This window comes from Salmo salar, chromosome 24 (assembly GCF_965601325.2).
Source record: "Salmo salar chromosome 24, fSalSal1, whole genome shotgun sequence".
Taxonomy (NCBI): Eukaryota; Metazoa; Chordata; class Actinopteri; order Salmoniformes; family Salmonidae; genus Salmo; species Salmo salar.
In genome coordinates, this window is record NC_138314.1 from 10,028,053 (window position 1) to 10,049,528 (window position 21,476).

The 21,476-nt window shown below is 42.3% G+C and overlaps 1 protein-coding gene across 1 annotated transcript in view; it reads left to right on the forward strand.

The window, feature by feature from the left end:
• nsmfb (NMDA receptor synaptonuclear signaling and neuronal migration factor b) overlaps positions 1-21,476 on the forward strand; it is a 46,791-nt gene that overhangs the window by 17,774 nt on the left and 7,541 nt on the right. Inside the window, exons 6-12 of the mRNA XM_014171028.3 lie at positions 16,907-16,959; positions 17,991-18,080; positions 20,196-20,323; positions 20,616-20,699; positions 20,937-20,970; positions 21,109-21,179; positions 21,341-21,420. Of these exons, the coding sequence (XP_014026503.1) occupies positions 16,907-16,959; positions 17,991-18,080; positions 20,196-20,323; positions 20,616-20,699; positions 20,937-20,970; positions 21,109-21,179; positions 21,341-21,420 (540 nt within the window). The remainder of the gene's footprint in view (positions 1-16,906; positions 16,960-17,990; positions 18,081-20,195; positions 20,324-20,615; positions 20,700-20,936; positions 20,971-21,108; positions 21,180-21,340; positions 21,421-21,476) is intronic.

Sequence of the window (21,476 nt, forward strand, 5' to 3'; positions counted from 1 at the left end):
TTTAGTCCGCAGGCCTGGCGGCTGTGCGACAAAGAGCAGTGGTCTGTAACCGTGGCAATGAATCAATGTATGAACATTTACAGCATGGCGTTGGCATGACAGTTTTAATCATTGTTAAACACCGAGCTGCTGCAGTGCACACCGTGTGACTGGAGACTGGACTGTAAACTCACTTCTCTGCCGGACGGCGTTGTGTGGCTGGGACTGTATAAATCATGTGTCACAGTGTAGCTCTTACAGGATAAAGGGTACAATAAATTGTCGGTGTATTCAGTGCACCAGGGTTCTCGTGTTGCAGAGGAGTATGGACAATGTTTCATTGTATCAATTTGGTTCGATTTATTATATTCCTATTAAAGGAACACATATGGATGGGTGGAGATTGGACTAAGAAGTTTATATATGAAGAGTAACGCACGCACGCTAATACACACACGCACGTGCACACACACCAAAACTTCCCTCATTAATTTAGGTCTGGAGGAGGTGCACTCTCTTGCTCGCTCGCTCTTTCTCTCTCTTTCATCACTGAGTCATTTCAGGGAGTGCATCGTGCTGTCACAGGCACCCAGTTGATTTGTGTAAGAGACCTTGACAGTATTTTATTTGAAAACCAGCTGTCTAGAAGACACACATTAGCTTTAGCTTGGTATCGAACACCCAAACCGTTAGGCTGCCGTTACACGATGCAACTTGCACACAATTTTAGTTGCTTGCAACTGAGTTTTTTCTTGATTGCTTCGTGAAGCACTCCCCTGCAACTAATCTGTAACTTGGTTGCATCCAGTTAAAACTTTTCAACAGCCAATCAAAACAAACACTTTTGTCACATGATCCATTCCACGGTTCGGAATCCTGACCCAGTTTTCATGTCAACACACAGCTGTCAGTGCTGCGCAGCACAACCCGCAACCAAGGTTGACAGAACAAAGACTAGCACAGCAGGAGATGTTTAAGTGCTAAATATAATCCTAAATATAAATATAATATAATATAATCCAATATATCCTCCAAACATTATCAGTTTTATACAACAGGTTACCAACATATTCAAATAATGACTGACATATTTTCATCAAAAACATTATTTAGAATTTTTTTTAAATTCATACTATTTCATCCTTCCACAAGATATAGTCCCGACACAAATCTAGGGTTACTACCCAAGCCGGCTGGCCATTCGTTCTATTGGTTCGGTTGCCAGAGACGCGACCCAGTCGTTAAGTCTTTTTGTTCTGTATCTATGGATGCGACCCAGTCGTTCGTTCTAAATGTTCCATTGCCATACTGGCTGGCAACGTTCTTATCCCTTGTTGGTAGCTAGCCAACTACGGCTAACTTACAGTCACGTCAAAAAGTGCAGGCAGAATAACAGCAAAGTAGCTGCATTTGCATTTGTTTAACCCTCTGTGGCAGGGTGTTGCCCTCAGGCAACAAACTACCTTTTTGTACCTCACACCAACCCTTGAATTTTTTTAATGAAAAAAAAAATATATATATATATCACCTAAGATGTTTGTGTCCAATGAAATGAGGGGCTGAAGTGAGTGTGGCCTTTTGTCTGGGGGTGGAGCAGTCCTTTCAGGAAGCAAAGCCGCATGGGACACAGTGCCACCAATTGGTAAGATAAAATCACTTTTTAACATGTTTAAATTGAAATAACTTTCTATAAAAAAATATATATGCATGTGCATGAGTATGAAAGGCGTATGTTTGATTGTTTAAAGACTTATTTTGTTTTTATTTATATACTTAAACTGTGTTTTTTGGTTTGTGCCTCAGGGCAACATTGTGCAGTTAGACCACTTTTGTTCGGGCAATATCATGCTAAAGTGTGGAGATGTGCTCGGATGCATAATTATGACCATTGTCAATGTTTTTACTTTAGTATCTACTAAACGTTTTATGGGCGGAAGGAACATCATCGAGCAGTTAGGGTCATTCCCTCTGACAGTGAGGACAGTGAGCTTGAGGAGAGTCAGGAAGAGTGGATCCCCGAATCAGGTTCGAAAGACAGTTAGGTCAGGGGTCAGTTAGGGATCAGTCAGTAAAGTAGTGTGTGGTGTGGTGTGTGTGTGTGTGTGTTTGCATGCGTGTCAGTGGATGAAGAAGGCTATATGACACATTCAAATGTGTGCTTCCTGCTTTCTTTTTTAAAGGAGAATGCCTGAGTCTGAGGATGAAGATGTTCCACGCCTACCCCGGTGGACAACACCCCACAATGCATACTTCAATGCTTACCCAGAATGGCAGGGCCTGCTTTCAAGATCTGATGATATCATGTCCCCCCTCCAGTACTTCAAGCAGTTTTTCTCTGAAGGCATTCTGGAAGTTATTGTAGGGCAGTCAAATCTATATGCCACACAATGTAACGCAAACAAGCCCCATAACCTCACTACAAAATAATTGGAGCAGTTCCAGGGTATTGTAGTGTACATTGTTTGGTTTACCAGGCACCCCCATGTTTTGGAACAAAGCCTGCCGAGTGTCCCAAGTAGCTGACACCATGATACTGAATAGATGGGAGGCCATCAAAAAATCCCTGTGGTTGACAGGTGGGATCGCAAGCGAAAGATGATCACCAAAGTCCCCTGTCCTACTGTGGTGTAAGAATACAACAAGAATATGGGTGGTGTGGATCTGCTTGTCTCACTGAGTGCACTGTACCGGAACAAAATCAGATCAAAGAAGTGTTACCACCAGCTGGTGTTCCACTTCCTGGAGATGATCATCGTGACCACCTGGCTGCTCTACCGAAGAGATTGTGAAGGCACTGGCATGAGAAAGAAGGAACAAATGAAGCTGTATAACTTTCAAGTCATTCGTCGCTGAAGGCCTATGAGTGGAAAGAGTCTGGTGCGCAAGAAAGGTTGTCCCAGTTCCACAATTGCTGGTGAGGTATGAGGAGAAGAGGAGAAAAGGACCCGCTGCTCCAATTCCAGTCCCTGATGTGCGCCTGGATGCCACAGCCAACTGGATGATTATGGCTGAAAAGAAGGTGGAGATGCAGGGTGCACCGGTACGCCAAAAGCCAAGTGCCAGAAATGTGATGTCCACCTCTGTTTCACATCCACCAGCAACTGCTTCCTGAGGTTCCACACAGAATTGGAAATCAGAGTATGCTTTGTCAAGTGTGCTGATTCAAACAATAACCCACACAAACACACATTCTGACACACACACACACTTGCACATATACCCGCACACATAGGTTAACCCCTCCCACACACACACACACACACACACACACACACACACACACACACACACACACACACACACACACACACACACACACACACTTGGATGTTAGTTTATATGTTTGTATGAAATGTGAGAAACATTTATACATGAGGTGTTAGTTGTAATTAGTAGTAGTTTGTTTATTTGATTGTTAGAAGCTTTCAAGTCAAAACATCAAAGTGTGATTGCCTGAAACTATTTGTGGTTGATGTTTGTCTAAGTAAAACTTGTTTTAATGCATATATTGCTTGTTTTCCTTATTCCACTTATCATATGTACTATAGAAAACCTTGGTGTTTCAGTACCCTCGTAGCACAAACCAATATCTGGTTGGCGGATGATGACAAATTTTATGATGGATATATACTGCTCAAAAAAATAAAGGGAACACTTAAACAACACATCCTAGATCTGAATTAAATAAATAATCTTATTAAATACTTTTTTCTTTACATAGTTGAATGTGCTGACAACAAAATCACACAAAAAATGTATCAACCCATGGAGGTCTGGATTTGGAGTCACTCAAAATTAAAGTGGAAAACCACACTACAGGCTGATCCAACTTTGATGTAATGTCCTTAAAACAAGTCAAAATGAGGCTCAATAGTGTGTGTGGCCTCCACGTGCCTGTATGACCTCCCTACAACGCCTGGGCATGCTCCTGATGAGGTGGCGGATGGTCTCCTGAGGGATCTCCTCCCAGACCTGGACTAAAGCATCCGCCAACTCCTGGACAGTCTGTGGTGCAATGTGGCGTTGGTGGATGGAGCGAGACATGATGTCCCAGATGTGCTCAATTGGATTCAGGTCTGGGGAACGGGCGGGCCAGTCCATAGCATCAATGCCTTCCTCTTGCAGGAACTGCTGACACACTCCAGCCACATGAGGTCTATCATTGTTTTGCATTAGGAGGAACCCAGGGCCAACCGCACCAGCATATGGTCTCACAAGGGGTCTGAGGATCTCATCTCGGTACCTAATGGCAGTCAGGCTACCTCTGGCGAGCACATGGCGGGCTGTGCGCCCCCCCCAAAGAAATGCCACCCCACACCATGACTGACCCACCGCCAAACCGGTCATGCTGGAGGATGTTGCAGGCAGCAGAACGTTCTCCACGGCGTCTCCAGACTCACGTCTGTCACGTGCTCAGTGTGAACCTGCTTTCATCTGTGAAGAGCACAGGGCGCCAGTGGCGAATTTGCCAATCTTGGTGTTCTCTGGCAAATGCCAAACGTCCTGCACGGTGTTGGGCTGTAAGCACAACCCCCACCTGTGGACGTCGGGCCCTCATACCACCCTCATGGAGTCTGTTTCTGACCGTTTGAGCAGACACATGCACATTTGTGGCCTGCTGGAGGTCATTTTGCAGGGCTCTAGCAGTGCTCCTCCTGCTCCTCCTTGCACAAACGCGGAGGTAGCGGTCCTGCTGCTGGGTTGTTGCCCTCCTACGGCCTCATCCACGTCTCCTGATGTACTGGCCTGTCTCCTGGTAGCGCCTCCATGCTCTGGACACTACGCTGACAGACACAGCAAACCTTCTTGCCACAGCTCACATTGATGTGCCATCCTGGATGAGCTGCACTACCTGAGCCACTTGTGTGGGTTGTAGACTCCGTCTCATGCTACCACTAGAGTGAAAGCACTGCCAGCATTCAAAAGTGACCAAAACATCAGCCAGGAAGCATAGCATCTGTGGTCCCCACCTGCAGAAACACTCCTTTATTGGGGGTGTCTTGCTAATTGCCTATAATTTTCACCTGTTGTCTATTCCATTTGCACAACAGCATGTGAAATTTATTGTCAATCAGTGTTGCTTCCTAAGTGGACAGTTTGATTTCACAGAAGTGTGATTGACTTGGAGTTACATTGTGTTGTTTAAGTGTTCCCTTTATTTTTTTGAGCAGTGTATTATCAGGGACCCCAAGCTCCCCAAAAATCAGGTGAAATATTCCCCCCCCCCCCAAAAAAAAAGTAATGCCATAGAGGGTTAAGCTGTTTTCCAAATACATTTATTTGGATACATCCATAACAATGAGATAATGAGGCATGATTTCGCCTGGAAAATGCGCTCACTCATCAGGTCACTGATGTTCAGAGGAGCTAGCCAACAACACAGCTAACACAATCATTTCAAACTGAAGCTGGAAAGACTGCAAACTAGCTGCACTTCGTTTCGTTTGACATTTTTTCAATTGACATTTCTTTGTATATACCCATAAAAATGATGACAGCAGATTCATGATTTCGACTGGTTGAGAAACTTTGCCTGCCTGTCTATCTGTCTTGTCCCAAATCCCGACACGTTCATTATTATGGGACAGCTGGACATTGAATTTGAATATTGAAACAATGTTGCAAATGTCGGACACAGACAGTAGGGTTTTTACAAATCTCTGCTGTTGAAAACGAAATGTTAGTCTAAAAGAAATATATAATGTCTAGAGGCTTTTTATAGTGGAGATAAAGTTTATAAATTGCCTGGCTGAGCTGATGAGACAGTGGATTGCGCAGTCGGATGCAACAGAGTAAACAGGCATTTTAAAGGCATAGATTTAGCCTGTGGTAACTTGTGGAATAGATACTGGCTGGAATGCGGTTTTAACCAATCAGCATTCAGGATTAGACCCACCGTTGTATAAATACAAATTATTGTACATGGTTTAGCAGTTAATAAATGCAATTTTGAAGTGAACCCAAACCCTTACCAGTTTCAACTAAAATTGTTCAACATGAGCTACGCTAGCTAACAAGTTTGTTGCTAGCTTGGTTAGCGTGTTGCTAGATAGCTACCTAGCTTGATCAAAAAGTGCTGGCAATTAATTTTTTCTAGCTATCTAAATTGTACAGCCAGCATTTTGTCTTAATTGTTCCTTATACAATAACGAAATGCTTGGATAAACCAATAATAATTTGTGAAATCACGATGTAATGCAACAATATGACAGAAGCATCTTCAATTTGATTGGCTGTTCCATGCAATTTTAATCGCATTTGAGTTGCTTCATGTAACAGCAAAGTTACTTGAGATGATGCCACTTGCAACTGCAACTAAAATTGCATGATAGTTGATTTGTGTAACCCCAGGCTTAGGCAACAGTCTCAATAAATGTATTACCATTATAAATTGGACACAGCAGAATGCACAACATTAGTTATAATTTATAAGTGTTTCTTCCAACATGTTTGTCTAACTATGGTATTCATACTACAACAGTATAGAGAGAGATTCAGTATTGCGTGCTGGACAACACGGGGGAACAAATACCTAACTTTGAGAGAGTCCCTTTAAGCAAAGACAAGCGACGACAGCGCTAAAAGCGTCTTAACAGAGGCATACATGCACAATAGCATCACGTGTCAAACAAGCATTCATGAATTATGAAAACCACTGTTTTAGGCTTGTTTCTCTTCTACCACTCTGTTCCACTTACAATTAGGGCTGTTTCTTTTCTGTTTCCCCTCATCCTTTTCCCTCTCTACTTCCTCCTTTAAAGCAGGCAGTGTTTGTGGGTAAACTGACGACAGCAACTCACACACACACACACACACACACATGCATAATGCCTGTGTTTGATCCACAACATGAATCATAACCATGGATATGTGTATACCAGACAGCTGTGTAGAGCGAGAGACAAGGGAACAAGGGATGAAGTAGGTTGAAAAGACAAGAAGTAATGAGGGATGAGAGGGAGGGCAGTATTCAAATTCAAAGTCTAATTTCAACTTCTAAGTTAGAGAGAAAGAGGTTAAGCACACATAAATTGCACCTTAAGCCATACCAGTGGCAATTTTAGCATGTAAATCTTTGTGGGGCAAAACAAAACAATTTTTTTAGATGCATGCCAGCAAAGCCACTAAACAACACAACACAACACAACACTAAACAATACATTCATTTTCAATTTTTTTATTTCCCCTTTATTTAACCAGGTAGGCTAGTTGAGAACAAGTTCTCATTTACAACTGCAACCTGGCCAAGATAAAGCAAAGCAGTTCGACACAAACAACAACACAGAGTTACAGATGGAATAAACAAACATACAGTCAATAATACAATAGAAAAAGTCTACATACAGTGTGTGGCAATAAATAGGCCATAGTGGTGAAATAATTACAATATAGCAATTAAACACTGGAGTGATAGATGTGCAGAAGATGAATGCGCAAGTAGAGATACTGGGGTGCAAAGGAGCAAAATAAATGAATAACAGTATGGGGATAAGGTAGTTGGATGGGCTATATTTACAGATGGGCTGTACAGGTGCAGTGATCTGTGAGCTGCTCTGACAGCTGGTGCTTAAAGTTAGTGAGGGAGATAATGAGTCTCCAGCTTTAGTGATTTTTGCAGTTCGTTCCTGTCATTGGCAGCAGAGAACTGGAAGGAAAGGTGGCCAAAGAAAGAATTGGCTTTCGGGATGATTTATATACCTACTGGAGCGCGTGCTATGGGTGGGTGCTGCTATGGTGACCAGTGAGCTGAGATAAGGCGGGGCTTTACCTAGCAAAGATTTATGGATGACCTGGAGCCAGTGGGTTTGGCGAAGAATATGAAGCGAGGGCCAGCCAACGAGAGCGTATAGGTCGCAGTGGTGGGTAATATATGGGGATTTGGTGACAAATCGGATGGCACTGTGATAGACTGCATCCAATTTGCTGAGTAGAGTGTTGGAGGCTATTTTGTAAATGCATCGCCAAAGTCAAGGATCGGTTAGATAGTCAGTTTTACGAGGGTATGTTTGGCAGCATGAGTGAAGGATGCTTTGTTGTGGAATAGGAAGCCGATTCTAGATTTAATTTTGTATTGGAGATGCTTAACGTGAGGCTGGAAGGAGAGTTTACAGTCTAACCAGACCCCTAGGTATTTGTAGTTTTCCACATATTCTAAGTCAGAACCGTCCAGAGTAGTGATGCTGGATGGCCGGGCAGGTGCAGGCAGCGATCGGTTGAAGAGCTTGCATTTAGTTTTACTTGCATTTAAGAGCCGTTGGAGGCCACGGAAGGAGAGTTGTATGGCATTGAAGCTCGTTTGGAGGTTAGTTAACACAGTGTCCAAAGAAGGGCCAGAAGTATACAGAATGGTGTCGTTTGCGTAGAGGTGGATCAGAGAATCACCAGCAGCAAGAGCGACATCATTGATGTATACAGAGAAGAGAGTCGGCCCGAGAATTGAACCCTAATTAATTGCACTATAACGGTGACAAAAGGTGCCCACAAACTGTTAGGGCCTACATAAAGTTGTCCCAACAGCAGAGCTTTCTTTTCAGCACCATGGAGTGAATCCTTACCACCACTGCACCTGGTTATCAGCGGAGCCTTGTCTGGCAGTGAAAAAGTTAATTCAGCCTCATTTACTGCCTTTAAAAAAAAGAAGCTGATATGGCTGACTTGCTTAAACAAATGTGGTTTCTACTGACAATTGAGATGTACAAACTATGGCATAATGGGACGACGAGCAGATAAGAGGCAATCCGAAAATTCGATTAAGACATTAATGAGCGAGCTAGGACGGATGTAGTCAATATGGATATGTTCAGCACTTTTGAAATGTACAGCGACAGAATTCAGAACATTGGCCGTTCTTACAGTATTCTCCCTGTACACCAAGTCAGAACTGTAGGATAAATATAGGGGGCATATACGCAGACAATGAAAGCTCTTACAATATTCAATGATGACATTTCTATAAAACAGGCTATAGGCTACATGTGCACCACCAAGTCAGATCAGTAGGCTAAGTTATGAGGGGGAAAGGGACCAAATTATTAGGGTGAAGCACATGGGCTACTAACAGCTTGCTACACAACATACACTTAGTATTACTTTCTTAGCTACAGTATACATATCTCCCTGGCATATTCAATAATTTATGCAGCAGCATACAAGACATTTTTGGATTCCCCTTGTTGTGTTGTGCTGTGCTGACTTGAACAGGAAGGTGGTGCGGCAGTCCTTGTGAGCAATTTTCGTCTTCAAACTTTGTCATCAAAGTCTGGCATTCTCTGGATTGATGGTGCTGTCAAGACAATTGGGAACTCGGGAAAAAACAAGGTTGAATCATGATGTCTAGAAAGTGGCCCGAGTTCCCGACTTGGAATTCCGAGTTGGATGACCGTTTAAAACATATTATTTTCCCAGTGGTCTTGAACTCACTGAAGTCTGAGATTTCCCAGTTCCGAGTTTCCAGTTTTTTTTAATGCGGCAGAAGTCATACTGGATTGACAGCATGGCCAATGTATTCAACCTTTTAGGCTAATAATAGCCTAAACAAACCGTTATAGCACCGTTATTAACTTTGCATGCTTTCGCCACCATTATCTTAGGCTATATTGTTGAGCATTTGACACAATATAAAACTCACTACAATGCAAAACCCAAACTTACCTCTTTTACTGAACTAATTTGATCCAAATCAACCCCTGACGCAGTGCTGACCTCCTCAATCCTGAGTTTTGCTTCGGTGTTGAAGCGGCCAGCTGTCTAATTCCCTGTCCTCGAGCTGACGTAGTAACTGCGGCGCTCACCGGTGGTGCGTCAAGAGTTTCCCCTTTCAAACAGGGAGCCCGTCCACACTGAATAAATTACGGTAAATGAACAAAGATATAAACAACTCATTCACTTGTGGTGTATTCAAACTTTTCTGGCCCATGGTGTTGCTTATGAATGTTTATCCTTTTGAAATGCATATTTAATTGTTCACTGGAAATCTATGGAAGCATGCTAAACTGTGTCCTATTCCGAACAACAGCAAAGAACCCATTACTCCTGCCAATAGTCAACCAATTAGTATACTCCCTTCACTAAGTAAGATATTGGAGGGTATTGTGAGTAGACACATATGGGAGTACATGGAAAAGAATGATCTGATTACAGCCAATCAGCATGCTTATCGCAAAAACCATTCCATTACCACTGCATTGGTTGACATGACTGACCAGTGGCTCAATGCTATGGATAATGGCAGGTTTGTGGGTGTACTATTTTTAGATTTTAGTGCAGCATTTGATTTAGTGGATCATGAAATAATTTTGACAAAATTGTTGCATTATGGTTTTAACTTCTCAGGGCTACGTGGGACTCTACCGTCCCACCCACGGTTCACACTATTCAACAGCCAGTGAAAAATCAGAGCGCCAAATTCAAAACAACAAAATGTCATAATTCAAAGTTCTCAAACATACAACTATTTTACACCATTTTAAAGATAAACCTCTCCTTAATCCAACCACATTGTCCGATTTCAAAAAGGCTTTACGGCAAAAGCATAAAGTTAGATTATGTTAGGACAGTGCCAACACAAGAAAAACCACACAGCCATTTTGCAAGCAGGAGAGGGGTCGCAAAAACCATAAATACAGCTAAAATTAACCTCTCTGGGCTAGGTGGCACCAAATCGTCCCACCTACGCAACAGCCAGTGTAATCCCGTGGCGCGTTATTCAAATTCCTCAAAAATGCAAAAACTTCAATTTTTCAAACATATGACTATTTTACACCATTTTAAAGACAAGACTCTCGTTAATCTAACCACACTGTCCGATTTCAAAAAGGCTTTACAACGAAAGCAAAACATTAGATTATGTCAGCAGAGTACCCAGCCAGAAATAATCAGACACCCATTTTTCAAGCTAGCATATAATGTCACATAAACCCAAACCACAGCTAAATGCAGCACTAACCTTTGATGATCTTCATCAGATGACACACCTAGGACATTATGTTATACAATACATGCATGTTTTGTTCAATCAAGTTCATATTTATATCAAAAAACAGCTTTTTACATTAGCATGTGACTAGCATTCCCACCGAACACTGCCGGTGAATTTACTAAATTACTCACGATAAACGTTCACAAAAAGCATAACAATTATTTTAAGAATTATAGATACAGAACTCCTCTATGCACTCGATATGTCCGATTTTAAAATAGCTTTTCGGTGAAAGCACATTTTGCAATATTCTCAGTAGATAGCCCGGCATCACAGGGCTAGCTATTTAGACACCCAGCAAGTTTAGCACCCACCAAAGTCAGCTTTACTATAAGAAAAATGTTATTACCTTTGCTGTCTTCGTCAGAATGCACTCCCAGGACTTCTACTTCAATAACAAATGTTGGTTTGGTTCAAAATAATCCATAGTTATATCCAAACAGCGGCGTTTTGTTCGTGCGTTCAAGACACTATCCGAAAGGGTAAATAAGGGTGACGAGCATTGCGCAATTCGTGACAAAAAAATTCTAAATATTCCATTACCGTACTTCGAAACATGTCAACCGCTGTTTAAAATCAATTTTTATGCCATTTTTCTCATAAAAAAGCGATAATATTCCGCCCGGGAATCTGCGTTTAGGTAAACAGAAGAAAGAAAATAAAGCATGGGGTCGACTCGGGCACGCGCCTAAGCCCATAGTACTCTGATCGGCCACTTGCCAAAAGCGATAATGTGTTTCAGCCAGAGGCTGCCTCGATATCGTTCAGCTTTTTCCCGGGCTCTGAGAGCCTATGGGAGCCGTTGGAAGTGTCACGTTAGAGCAAAGATCCTCAGTCTTCAATAAAAAGAGCCAAGATGAAACACAACTTCTCAGACAGGCCACTTCCTGCATGGAATCTTCTCAGGTTTTGGCCTGCCATTTGAGTTCTGTTATACTCACAGACACCATTCAAACAGTTTTAGAAACTTTAGGGTGTTTTCTATCCAAAGCCAATAATTATATGCATATTCTAGTTACTGGGCAGGAGTAGTAACCAGATTAAATCGGGTACGTTTTTTATCCAGCCGTGTCAATACTGCCCCCTAGCCCTAACAGGTTAAGCACTAACCTTTGACGATCTTCATCAGATGACACTCCTAGGACTCACTCTTACACAATACAGGTATGTTTTGTTTGATAAAGTTCATATTTATATCCAAAAACCCCATTTTACATTGGCGCGTGATGTTCAGAAAATATTTTTCCTACAAAACTGCCGGTGAATCAGCACAACAATTTACAAAAATACTCATCATAAACGTTGATATAATATTAAACTGTTATTCAAAGAATTATAGATAAACATCACCTTAATGCAACCGCTGTGACAGATTTCAAAAAAGCTTCACGGAGAAAGCACACTTTGAAATAATCTGAGTACGGCGCTCAGAAAAATACACCATACAATACAGATACCCGCAATTTTGGAGTCATCTAAAATCATAAATAGCATTATAAATATTCACTTACCTTTGATGATCTTCATCAGAAGACTCTTTCAGGAATCCCAGGTCCACAATAAATGTTGTTTTGTTTGATAATGTCCATAATTTATGTCCAAATACCTCCTTGTTGTTTACACGTTCAGTAAGCTACTCCAAATATAGGAAGCGCGCTGAAAATTTCACAACGAAAAGTCAAAAACAAGTTCTATTTACGTTCGTTGAAACATGTCAAACGTTGTATAGCATCAATCTTTAGGGCCTTTTTAACATAAAACTTAAATAATATTCCAACTGGACGATTCCAATGTCTTGAAAAACATTATGGAACACAGCTACCTCATCACGTGAATGCGCGCCAATGGACTCATGTCATTTTCTGAGTCACCAACTTCCTGGCCTTCTTGTTCACTCTCTGTTCACTGCAAAAGCCTGAAACAAGGTTCTAAAGACTGTTGACATCTAGTGGAAGCCTTAGGAAGTGCAAAATGAACCCTAAGACACTGTGTGTTAGTTAGGCAATGACTTGAAAAGGCTACAAGCATCAGATTTCCCACTTCCTGGTTGGATTTTTCACAGGTTTTTGCCTGCCATATGAGTTCTGTTATACTCACAGACATCATTCAAACAGTTTTAGAAACTTCATAGTGTTTTCTATCCAAATCTACTAATAATATGCAAATATTTGACTCTGGGCCCGAGTATTAGGCAGTTTACTCTGGGCACGCTTTTCATCCGAAATCGAAAATACTGCCCCCTATACCTTGACAGGTTACGGAGGTAGCATTGAATTGGGTACAGTCATATCTAACTGACAGGAAACAGTCTACCTAAATCAATAGTTCATTTTCTTCCCCTCATGCTTTAAACTATGGAATACCGCAGGGCAGCTTCATTGGGCCACTTCTTTACTTAATATATACCAACAACCTTCCTTATGCCTTATCTGAAACTCAAGCTACTATATTTGCAGATTATACTACAATTTATGCAGCAAGACAATCGTTTCAACAGGTACAGCAAGCTCTACAAGTAGAGTTGGAAAATATCAGGAAGTGGGTTTGCCGGAACAAACTTGTTTTAAACACCAATAAAATGAAATGTATGTTGGTCTGTTCCACCAGGAAAAGGCCAACACAGCATGGGATACAATTAAGTATGGGGGGAGTACAAATTGAGGAAGTGGCAGAAACCAAACTACTAGGAGTGCAGCTAGACAACTGCTTATCATGGTCGTCTCAAATAACTCATCCATGTTAAAAAAAAAAATATTAAAACTGCATGCATGATCAGAAGGATAGGTACATATTTACCGGGAAAGATTCTTAACCCAAGCGTTCATTGAGAGTCAGGTGAACTAGTGTTCTGTGGTCTGGGGAAATGCATCAGCAAGTGAAATTAGGAGGCTTCAGATTGCACAGAACAAGGCAGCAAGGATTGTTTTAAGGTGGAGATATGGTTCTTCTGTTGTAGTCATGCGCAATGCTCTTGGTTGGTCATCAATCAACAAGATAATTGAAAAACATGCTTATTTTATTTCATAATATACACCATTTAAAACGGCCAAACTCTATTCACAACAGTATTCAAGCGATAAGAGACAGACATTCAGTAAATACTAGGAATAGATTGTCCACCATCTATGTGTTATCCAGGCAGAAAAGACTGTTAGAGTATTTATCTGATCAATATGTTAGTGTATTATGTCTGTTTGCAACACTGTGTTATATGTGAAAATGTGATCGTATTATAAATTGTATTTTAATGTTTAAGGACTCTTTGAAGATTAGTCCAAATGAGGACTACAAGAGATCCTAATAAAATAAAATAAAAATCCCTTTAAGCTTGGAAAAGAGACGCTTAAACGTAGACTTGGACCACACACCCACTTCACTGAATAACAGGCTAGTGATTGCTTTGCAACGCTTGCAGTTAGCCACTGATTCCTTCCAAACCACTCATTGTTGAATTTGCAATTTCCAACTTGTTGTGTAATGTTTATGTCCAATGGTCGATGAGCATGGATACATTTTCTCTATAATTTCTCTTCATATGACAGATTGAAAAGGATTTGTCAGTAGATTGTTGAGTTGATTTATGATAATGACAGCTTGTCTAGTTTGCTAGCTAATATTTTGAAAGTATGATGTTGACATGATCAGTCCAATCAAAGCTATGGTAGATATAACTTGATTTGACGTCATTTTATCTGTGGCCAATGACCTTGAGCCTTGATGGATGGACACTTCTAATGTAACTCTATGGCAGCACCCAAGGGGCTTGAATTTTCAAGCTATCCCCATAGATTTTGCAGTGATGTAGTGTCCCAGTGAGTGACAGAACACTGAGCCAATCACGGCACAACTAGAGAACATTACCGACCGCTACGCTCGGTATTTTCCGCTGACTGCCCCACCACCACAGAAAGCACTGAGCTAGGCTGAAACACCTGCATTTTGGAGCTGCCTTACTCAAGAAAGCAAAGATGAGACCATGTTTTTGTATGCGGCTTTATTAAAAAAAATAAAAAATATTACATTGTTTGCAAACTGATATGTGACACGTTGTAATGCCAAATAACATGAAAAACAACACATTTTTTTATATTAATAACAAAAAATATATATAAATAAATAAAGTAATACTGTATATATACATACCGTGCCTTTGAAAAGTATTCAGACCCCTTGACTTTTTCCACATTTTGTTACGTTACAACCTTATTCTAAAATCAAAATACAAATCCTCAGCAATCTACTCACAATACCCCATAATGACAAAGCAAAAAAACTTTTTTTCTGAAATGTTGGCAAATTTATTACAAATAAAAAACTAAAATACATTATTTACATAAGTATTCAGACCCTTTGCTATGAGACTCAAAATTGAGCTCAGATGCATCCATTCAATTGACTGGACATGATGGAAAGGCTCAAACTTGTCTCTGTAGGGTCCCACAGTTGACAGTGCATGTCAGAGCAAAAGCCAAGCCATGAGGTCGAAGAAATCGTCCGTAGAGCTCTGAGATAGGATTGTGTCGAGGCACAGATATGGGGAAGGGTACGAAAAAATGTCTTCAGCATTGAAGGTCCCCAAGAACACAGTGGCCTCCATCATTCTTAAATTGAAGAAGTTTGGAACCACCAAGACTCTTCCTAGAGCTGGCCACCCGGCCAAACTGAGCAATCGGGGGAGTAGGGCCTTGGTCAGGGAAGTGACCAAGAACCCGATGGTCACTCTGACAGAGCTCTAGAGTTCTTCTGTGGAGATGCGAGAACCTTCCAGAAGGACAACCATCTCTGCAGCACTCCACCAATCAGGCCTTTATGTTAGAGTGGCCAGACGGAAGCCACTCCTCAGTAAAAGGCACATGACAGCCCCCTGGGAGTTTGCCAAAAGGCACCTAAAGACTCTTAGACCATGAGAAAGAAGGTTTTCTGGTCTGATGAAACCAAGATTTAACTATTTGGCCTGAATTCCAAGCGTCACTTCTGGAGGAAACCTGGCACCATCCCTATTGTTAAGCATGGTGGTGGTAGCATCATGCTGTGAAGATGTTTTTCAGCGGAAGGGGACGAAGGTTCTGTATACTTATGTAAATGTGATATTTCAGTTTTTTTATTTTTAATAAATTAGCAGAAATGTCTAAAAACCTGTTTTTTGCTTTGTCATTATGGCGGTATTGTGTGTAGATTGCTGAGATTTAAAAAAAATAATAATAATTGTTGTAACGTTACAAAATGTGGCAAAAGTCAAGGGGTCTGAATACTTTCCGAATGCACTGTATATATTTTTTAGCTAAACAGGTGGGGCTCAAAACAGTTGGGGCGCTGCCCCATCTGCCCTGAATGACGGTTCGCAACTGAGCCATACCATTCCATGTGTTTCCTTAAGAAAGTTATTTAGTAATTGCCTCTGTTTCACTCATATGTTTATATGGATGCAATGTACAGTACCAGGCTCCAGTAACAAGGTTATCTCTACGCATTACTGAGTCTAGTCACTATTTACATTCTGTGTAACTAACATCACATGTTTTTTTTCCCCCAAGAGTTTGTACACTGTCAGTAGATGACAGCTGAATCACAGGAACTTGTTTCACAAGCTTGGATTAAAAAAAGTTCACAGATCCACAATGTTTTAGATCTTTTTTCAGAGGTTTTGGATGAGTCAGACTGACCAAACTTGGAAAAGAGTTCATCTCTTTTGAGCCAGTTGAATCATGGTGTGGGAGAGTTAGAAAGGAATCGGATTGATCAGACTGAAGAACTTGAAACACCAATGACCCCCCCCCCCCCTCCAATAAATGAACAGGCATTGATTGACAAGCTGTTTCACTTTCCTGTCCAGGTAAGTTACTAAACTGTTACTCTTCTTCTTCCCTCTGCTCTCCCTCTCCCTCTGTTCTCCTTCTCTCTCCTCCCTCTTTCTTCTCCCTTCTACTGCTCTGTTCTTTTCTGTGACAGGAACTTCCGGAAGCACCTGAGAATGGTGGGCAGCCGCAGAATGAAGGCTCAGAGTGAGTTCCCCAGTGAGTGTGGCCCTGGTGCCTGTGCCGTCGTAGCTTGTTGTTAGGGGCTCTACTTTTGTCAGTGTGGTTGTGCTATATGCATGCAGCCTGTACAGTACATGTGTCAGTGTGTGTTGGATAAAATGTACTGCACGGTACATTCTCATGCATTCATAAATAAGTGTGGCATGGCTCAATATTAACTAGTTGAAGCTACAGTAAATGGAACCAAGTGGTGAAACTGTAGTAGTATAGTCTCCCAAGCACACCGAATCTCACTTCACCCGCCCCTTTCCACCTGTTCTCCCCTCTAAATTCTGTGTCCCTCTCTTACATTTCTACCTGTGAAAGATAGACATCGAACTCCCAGGAGAAAGTGGTCAAAGAGTCAAGATGATCAACGTTACGGCATAAAAGCTTTCAAGTTGGCGTTTTATAGTAGGATGTCTGGTTAGAAGAAGCTGGTAGAGGTGTTGACTTTATTAGCAGCTGTTAAGTGACTGGGTGGTTTGGATACGACAGGCCCAGCTGTGAGCTGGAGTACCAGATGCTCACCCACTCAGTATCACTGTTTCGTGATGATGACTCAGTCAGAGCAATACAAGGAACATGTTTTCAGCCAGGCTGTTTTGAATGAACCGGGATGTGTTGTACATATGGGAAGTGTTTGTGTGTGTTGGCGTCTGTATAGCGGACTAAATCCCACTCCAGGGTGAAAGACGTTTCTGATGAGTTTCTAGCATCTGTGTTGAGTGGCTACATCCCAATTATCTCTCCTTTTCTCCCAAAGTGTTCCTTTGTTCACTTCCCTTCACTGATTTGAAAGGAAATTACAGGTATTAAAATACAAGGTGGAAACTCCCTCTAGCCTCCACCAATCCAATGGGAAGTAGTGAACAAGTGTACACTTCAGAAGAAAATAGATATTACTGGAACACGCCCAGTGTGTTTTGGACTTGATTAGGGAAAGTGTGTGTGGCACACTCCCCCCCCCGGCCTCCTCCTCATCCTCCACTCATTCTCCTCCACTCCTTCATCAGCATATGCCGACCGCCGAGCCAAGAGTTTCAACCGCTCCTGGAGTGACCCCACCCCTATGAAGCCAGACTCTCTCCATGGCTCCAGAGACAGTGAGTCCAGACACGTACTATACACACACTCGCTCATGCAAGCTGACGTGCCCAGGAGACATACGCAAACACACTTTCTCACTCAAGCATACTCGGCACAAGCATGTACAGTTAAGAATAACTTTACTGAGGCACAAACAGGCACTATACGTACACTATGGACACGCACACACTCACACAAACACACACACACTCATTTGAGAGAAGCTCCCCTGTACAGACTGTTTGACCCTGATTTGTATTTTCCCTCTACCTATTCACGTCTGTCTTTTGGCGGCGGCGGTCTACTGTACCTTGCGTCTGTACATCTGTCCTTTACGCCTGTACTGTGCGTCTCTGCTGTCCTCCATATCTGTCCACGGTCTGTCCGAGTCTGTGCTTGTATGTTCCAAGCTCTGTCTTTCATTTAAATATTTTGTGTCTGTGTCTCTCTGCAACCCATTGTCTATGTATCTGATGGCTTTGTGTGCCTGCTTTATGGGCCTATGATTTCTTGTTCTACAGTGCATTTGGTAAGTATTCAGACCTCTTGACTTTTTCCACGTTTTGTTACGTTACAGCCTTATTCTAAAATGGATGAAAAAAAAAAATCCACAGCAATCTACACACAATACCCCATAATGACAAAGCAAAGACAGGGTTGTTAGAAATTTTTGCAAATGTATACAAATGAAAAAAACTGAAATACCTTATTTACAGAAGTATTCAGACCCTTTGCTATGAAACTCGAAGTTGAACTCAGGTGCATCCTGTTTACATTGATCATCCTTGAGATGTTTCTACAACTTGATTGGAGTCCACCTGTCGTAAATTCTATTTATTAGACATGATTTAGAAAGGCACGCACCTGACTATATAAGGTCCCACAGTTGACAGTGCATGTCAGAGAAAAAAACAAGCCATGAGTTCGAAGGAATTGTCCGTAGAGCTCCGAGACAGGATTGTGTCGAGGCACAGATCTGAGGAAGGGTAAGAACACTGTGGCCTCCATCATTCTTAAATGGAAGAAGTTTGGAGCCACCAAGACTCTTCCTAGCGCTGGCCTCCCGGCCAAACTGAGGCATGGTGGTAGGGATGTTTTTCAGCGGCAGGGACTGGGAGACTAGTCAGGATCGAGGGAAAGATGAACGAAGCAAAGTATAGAGAGATCCTTGATGAAAAAACTGCTCCAGAGTGCTCAGGACCTCAGACTGGGGGTGAAGGTTCACCTTCCAACAGGACAACGACGCTAAGCACACAGCCAAGACAACGCAGAGACCTGAATCCCAAATGCAGACACAGGAGGCAGATGGTTGGAGTTTAAGATGTTTAATAAATTCAAAGGGAATAGGCAAGAGAATGGTTGTGGACAGGCAAAAGGTCAGAACCAGATCAGAGTCCAGGAGGCACAGAGTGAGGCTCAAGGTCAGGGCAGGCAGAATGGTAAGGCAGGCGGGTACAGTCCAGAACAGGCAAGGGTCAAAACCGGGAGGACTAGAAAAAGGAGAAAAGGCAAAGCAGGAAACCGGGAAAAAATGCTGGTAGGCTTGAACATACAAGACGAACTGGCACAGAGAGACAGGAAACACAGGGATAAATACACTGAGGAAAACAAGCGACACCTGGAGTGGGTGGAGACAATAACGAGGACAAGTGAAACAGATCAGGGTGTGACAAAAATAGCTGTGCCTCGATGCTCCCCATCCAACCTGACAGACCTTGAGAGGATCTGCAGAGAAGAATGTGAGAAACTCCCCAAATACAGGTGTGCCTAGCTTGTAGCGTCATACCCAAGAAGTGTCGATGCTGTAATCGCTGCCAAAGGTGCTTCAACAAAGTACTGAGTGTAGGGTCTGAGTACTTATGTAAATGTGATATTTCCTCGATGTGTGTCTCTCTATGATTCCTGTCTTCTTCTCTCTGCAAACAGCCAGCATCCAGGTGCGCTGCTTTTGATTGCATACTCTCCTCTAATCAGCTCTGTCTGTGATCCTTTCATCTCTCCCCGACTCTGTCTGTCTGTGTGTGTGTGTGTGTGTGTGTGTGTGTGTGTGTGTGTGTGTGTGTGTGTGTGTGTGTGTGTGTGTGTGTGTGTGTGTGTGTGTGTGTGTGTGTGTGTGTGTGTGTGTGTGTCAGATGGGGACCTGCAGTCCTCTTCAGGGGCTCTAGATGAAGGGTCACAGGAGGATGCAGACTGGGAGGAGGAGAGAGAGCTGGAGAGAGCAGCCTGCGAGGGAGAGGACTTCATCCCACCCAAAATCATAGTGAGATTCTCAGCTCACCTACGAGACCAGTTAGCCATCTCATAGCAGTGCAAAGTGAATAGGGTACATTGTGTTGTTAAAAGCTAAGTGTAAACTGTAGTAGAATATATCTGTAGCTCTATTCTATATGACCTTAAACAGATATCATACTTCTAAGTAGGGTTGTTTCTGACAAATGTATTTATCTGTTTCCATTCTTATTATGACGTTACTTACAGTATATAATGTACCCATTGTAGGCAGTTTTTCGTGGATATTTGTATAGATGTTGAGACTGTCTGTCTTCTTCCAGCTGATATCATCTAAGGTCCCGAAGGCTGAATATGTCCCTAACATCATCCGTCGGGACGACCCCTCGGTCATCCCCATCCTTTATGTGAGTCCCTCTCATCCACTGGTCCATTGCACTACTCCTACCTGTTATGATAATTCCTGGATATTCTGATGACTGTCATATTGACTACGCTTCCTACTGATTACAGTTTATATGGAAAGTATCAACTTTTCAAATGCTACGCCATAACGTGCATACCATAAACCACCCCGTTCACACAGCAGTTGGAATTGTCTTACCGTCTCATCTCATTGTGTCCTATCTTTCATCTTTCTGCAGGATCATGAACATGCCACATTCGATGACATCATTGGTGAGTAGATGATGTGTTCGTTTTTCCAGTCATAGTATGCCCTGAATAATGGTCATGGCACAGTATCTGGCCTCTCACCCCAGCCTGCAGGAAAGTGACATTTATACTTTCCTCCATCGTCTTTCCCTCCAATCACAGAGGAGATCGAGAAGAAGCTGACGGCCTACAGGAAAGGCTGTAAGATCTGGAACATGCTCATCTTCTGTCAGGTGAGAGAGAGAGGAAGGGGAGATGGTTTAAACAATGGCGTGTGCTTGCGTGTGTGAGCTGCAGAATGGGTTCTTATTGTCTCAAACTCAGTGTTTAAGTCAGCTTATTGCTGCTGCAGTTATTGTTGCACGCACATAACTGGAATTAACCTGTTCTCCAGGGAGGCCCGGGGCATCTGTACCTGCTCAAGAACAAAGTGGCCACGTTTGCCAAGGTGGAGAAGGAGGAGGACATGATCCAGTAAGACCACTCACGTCTGACAACAACTGTCACCATGATAACTGTCACAGGAACCT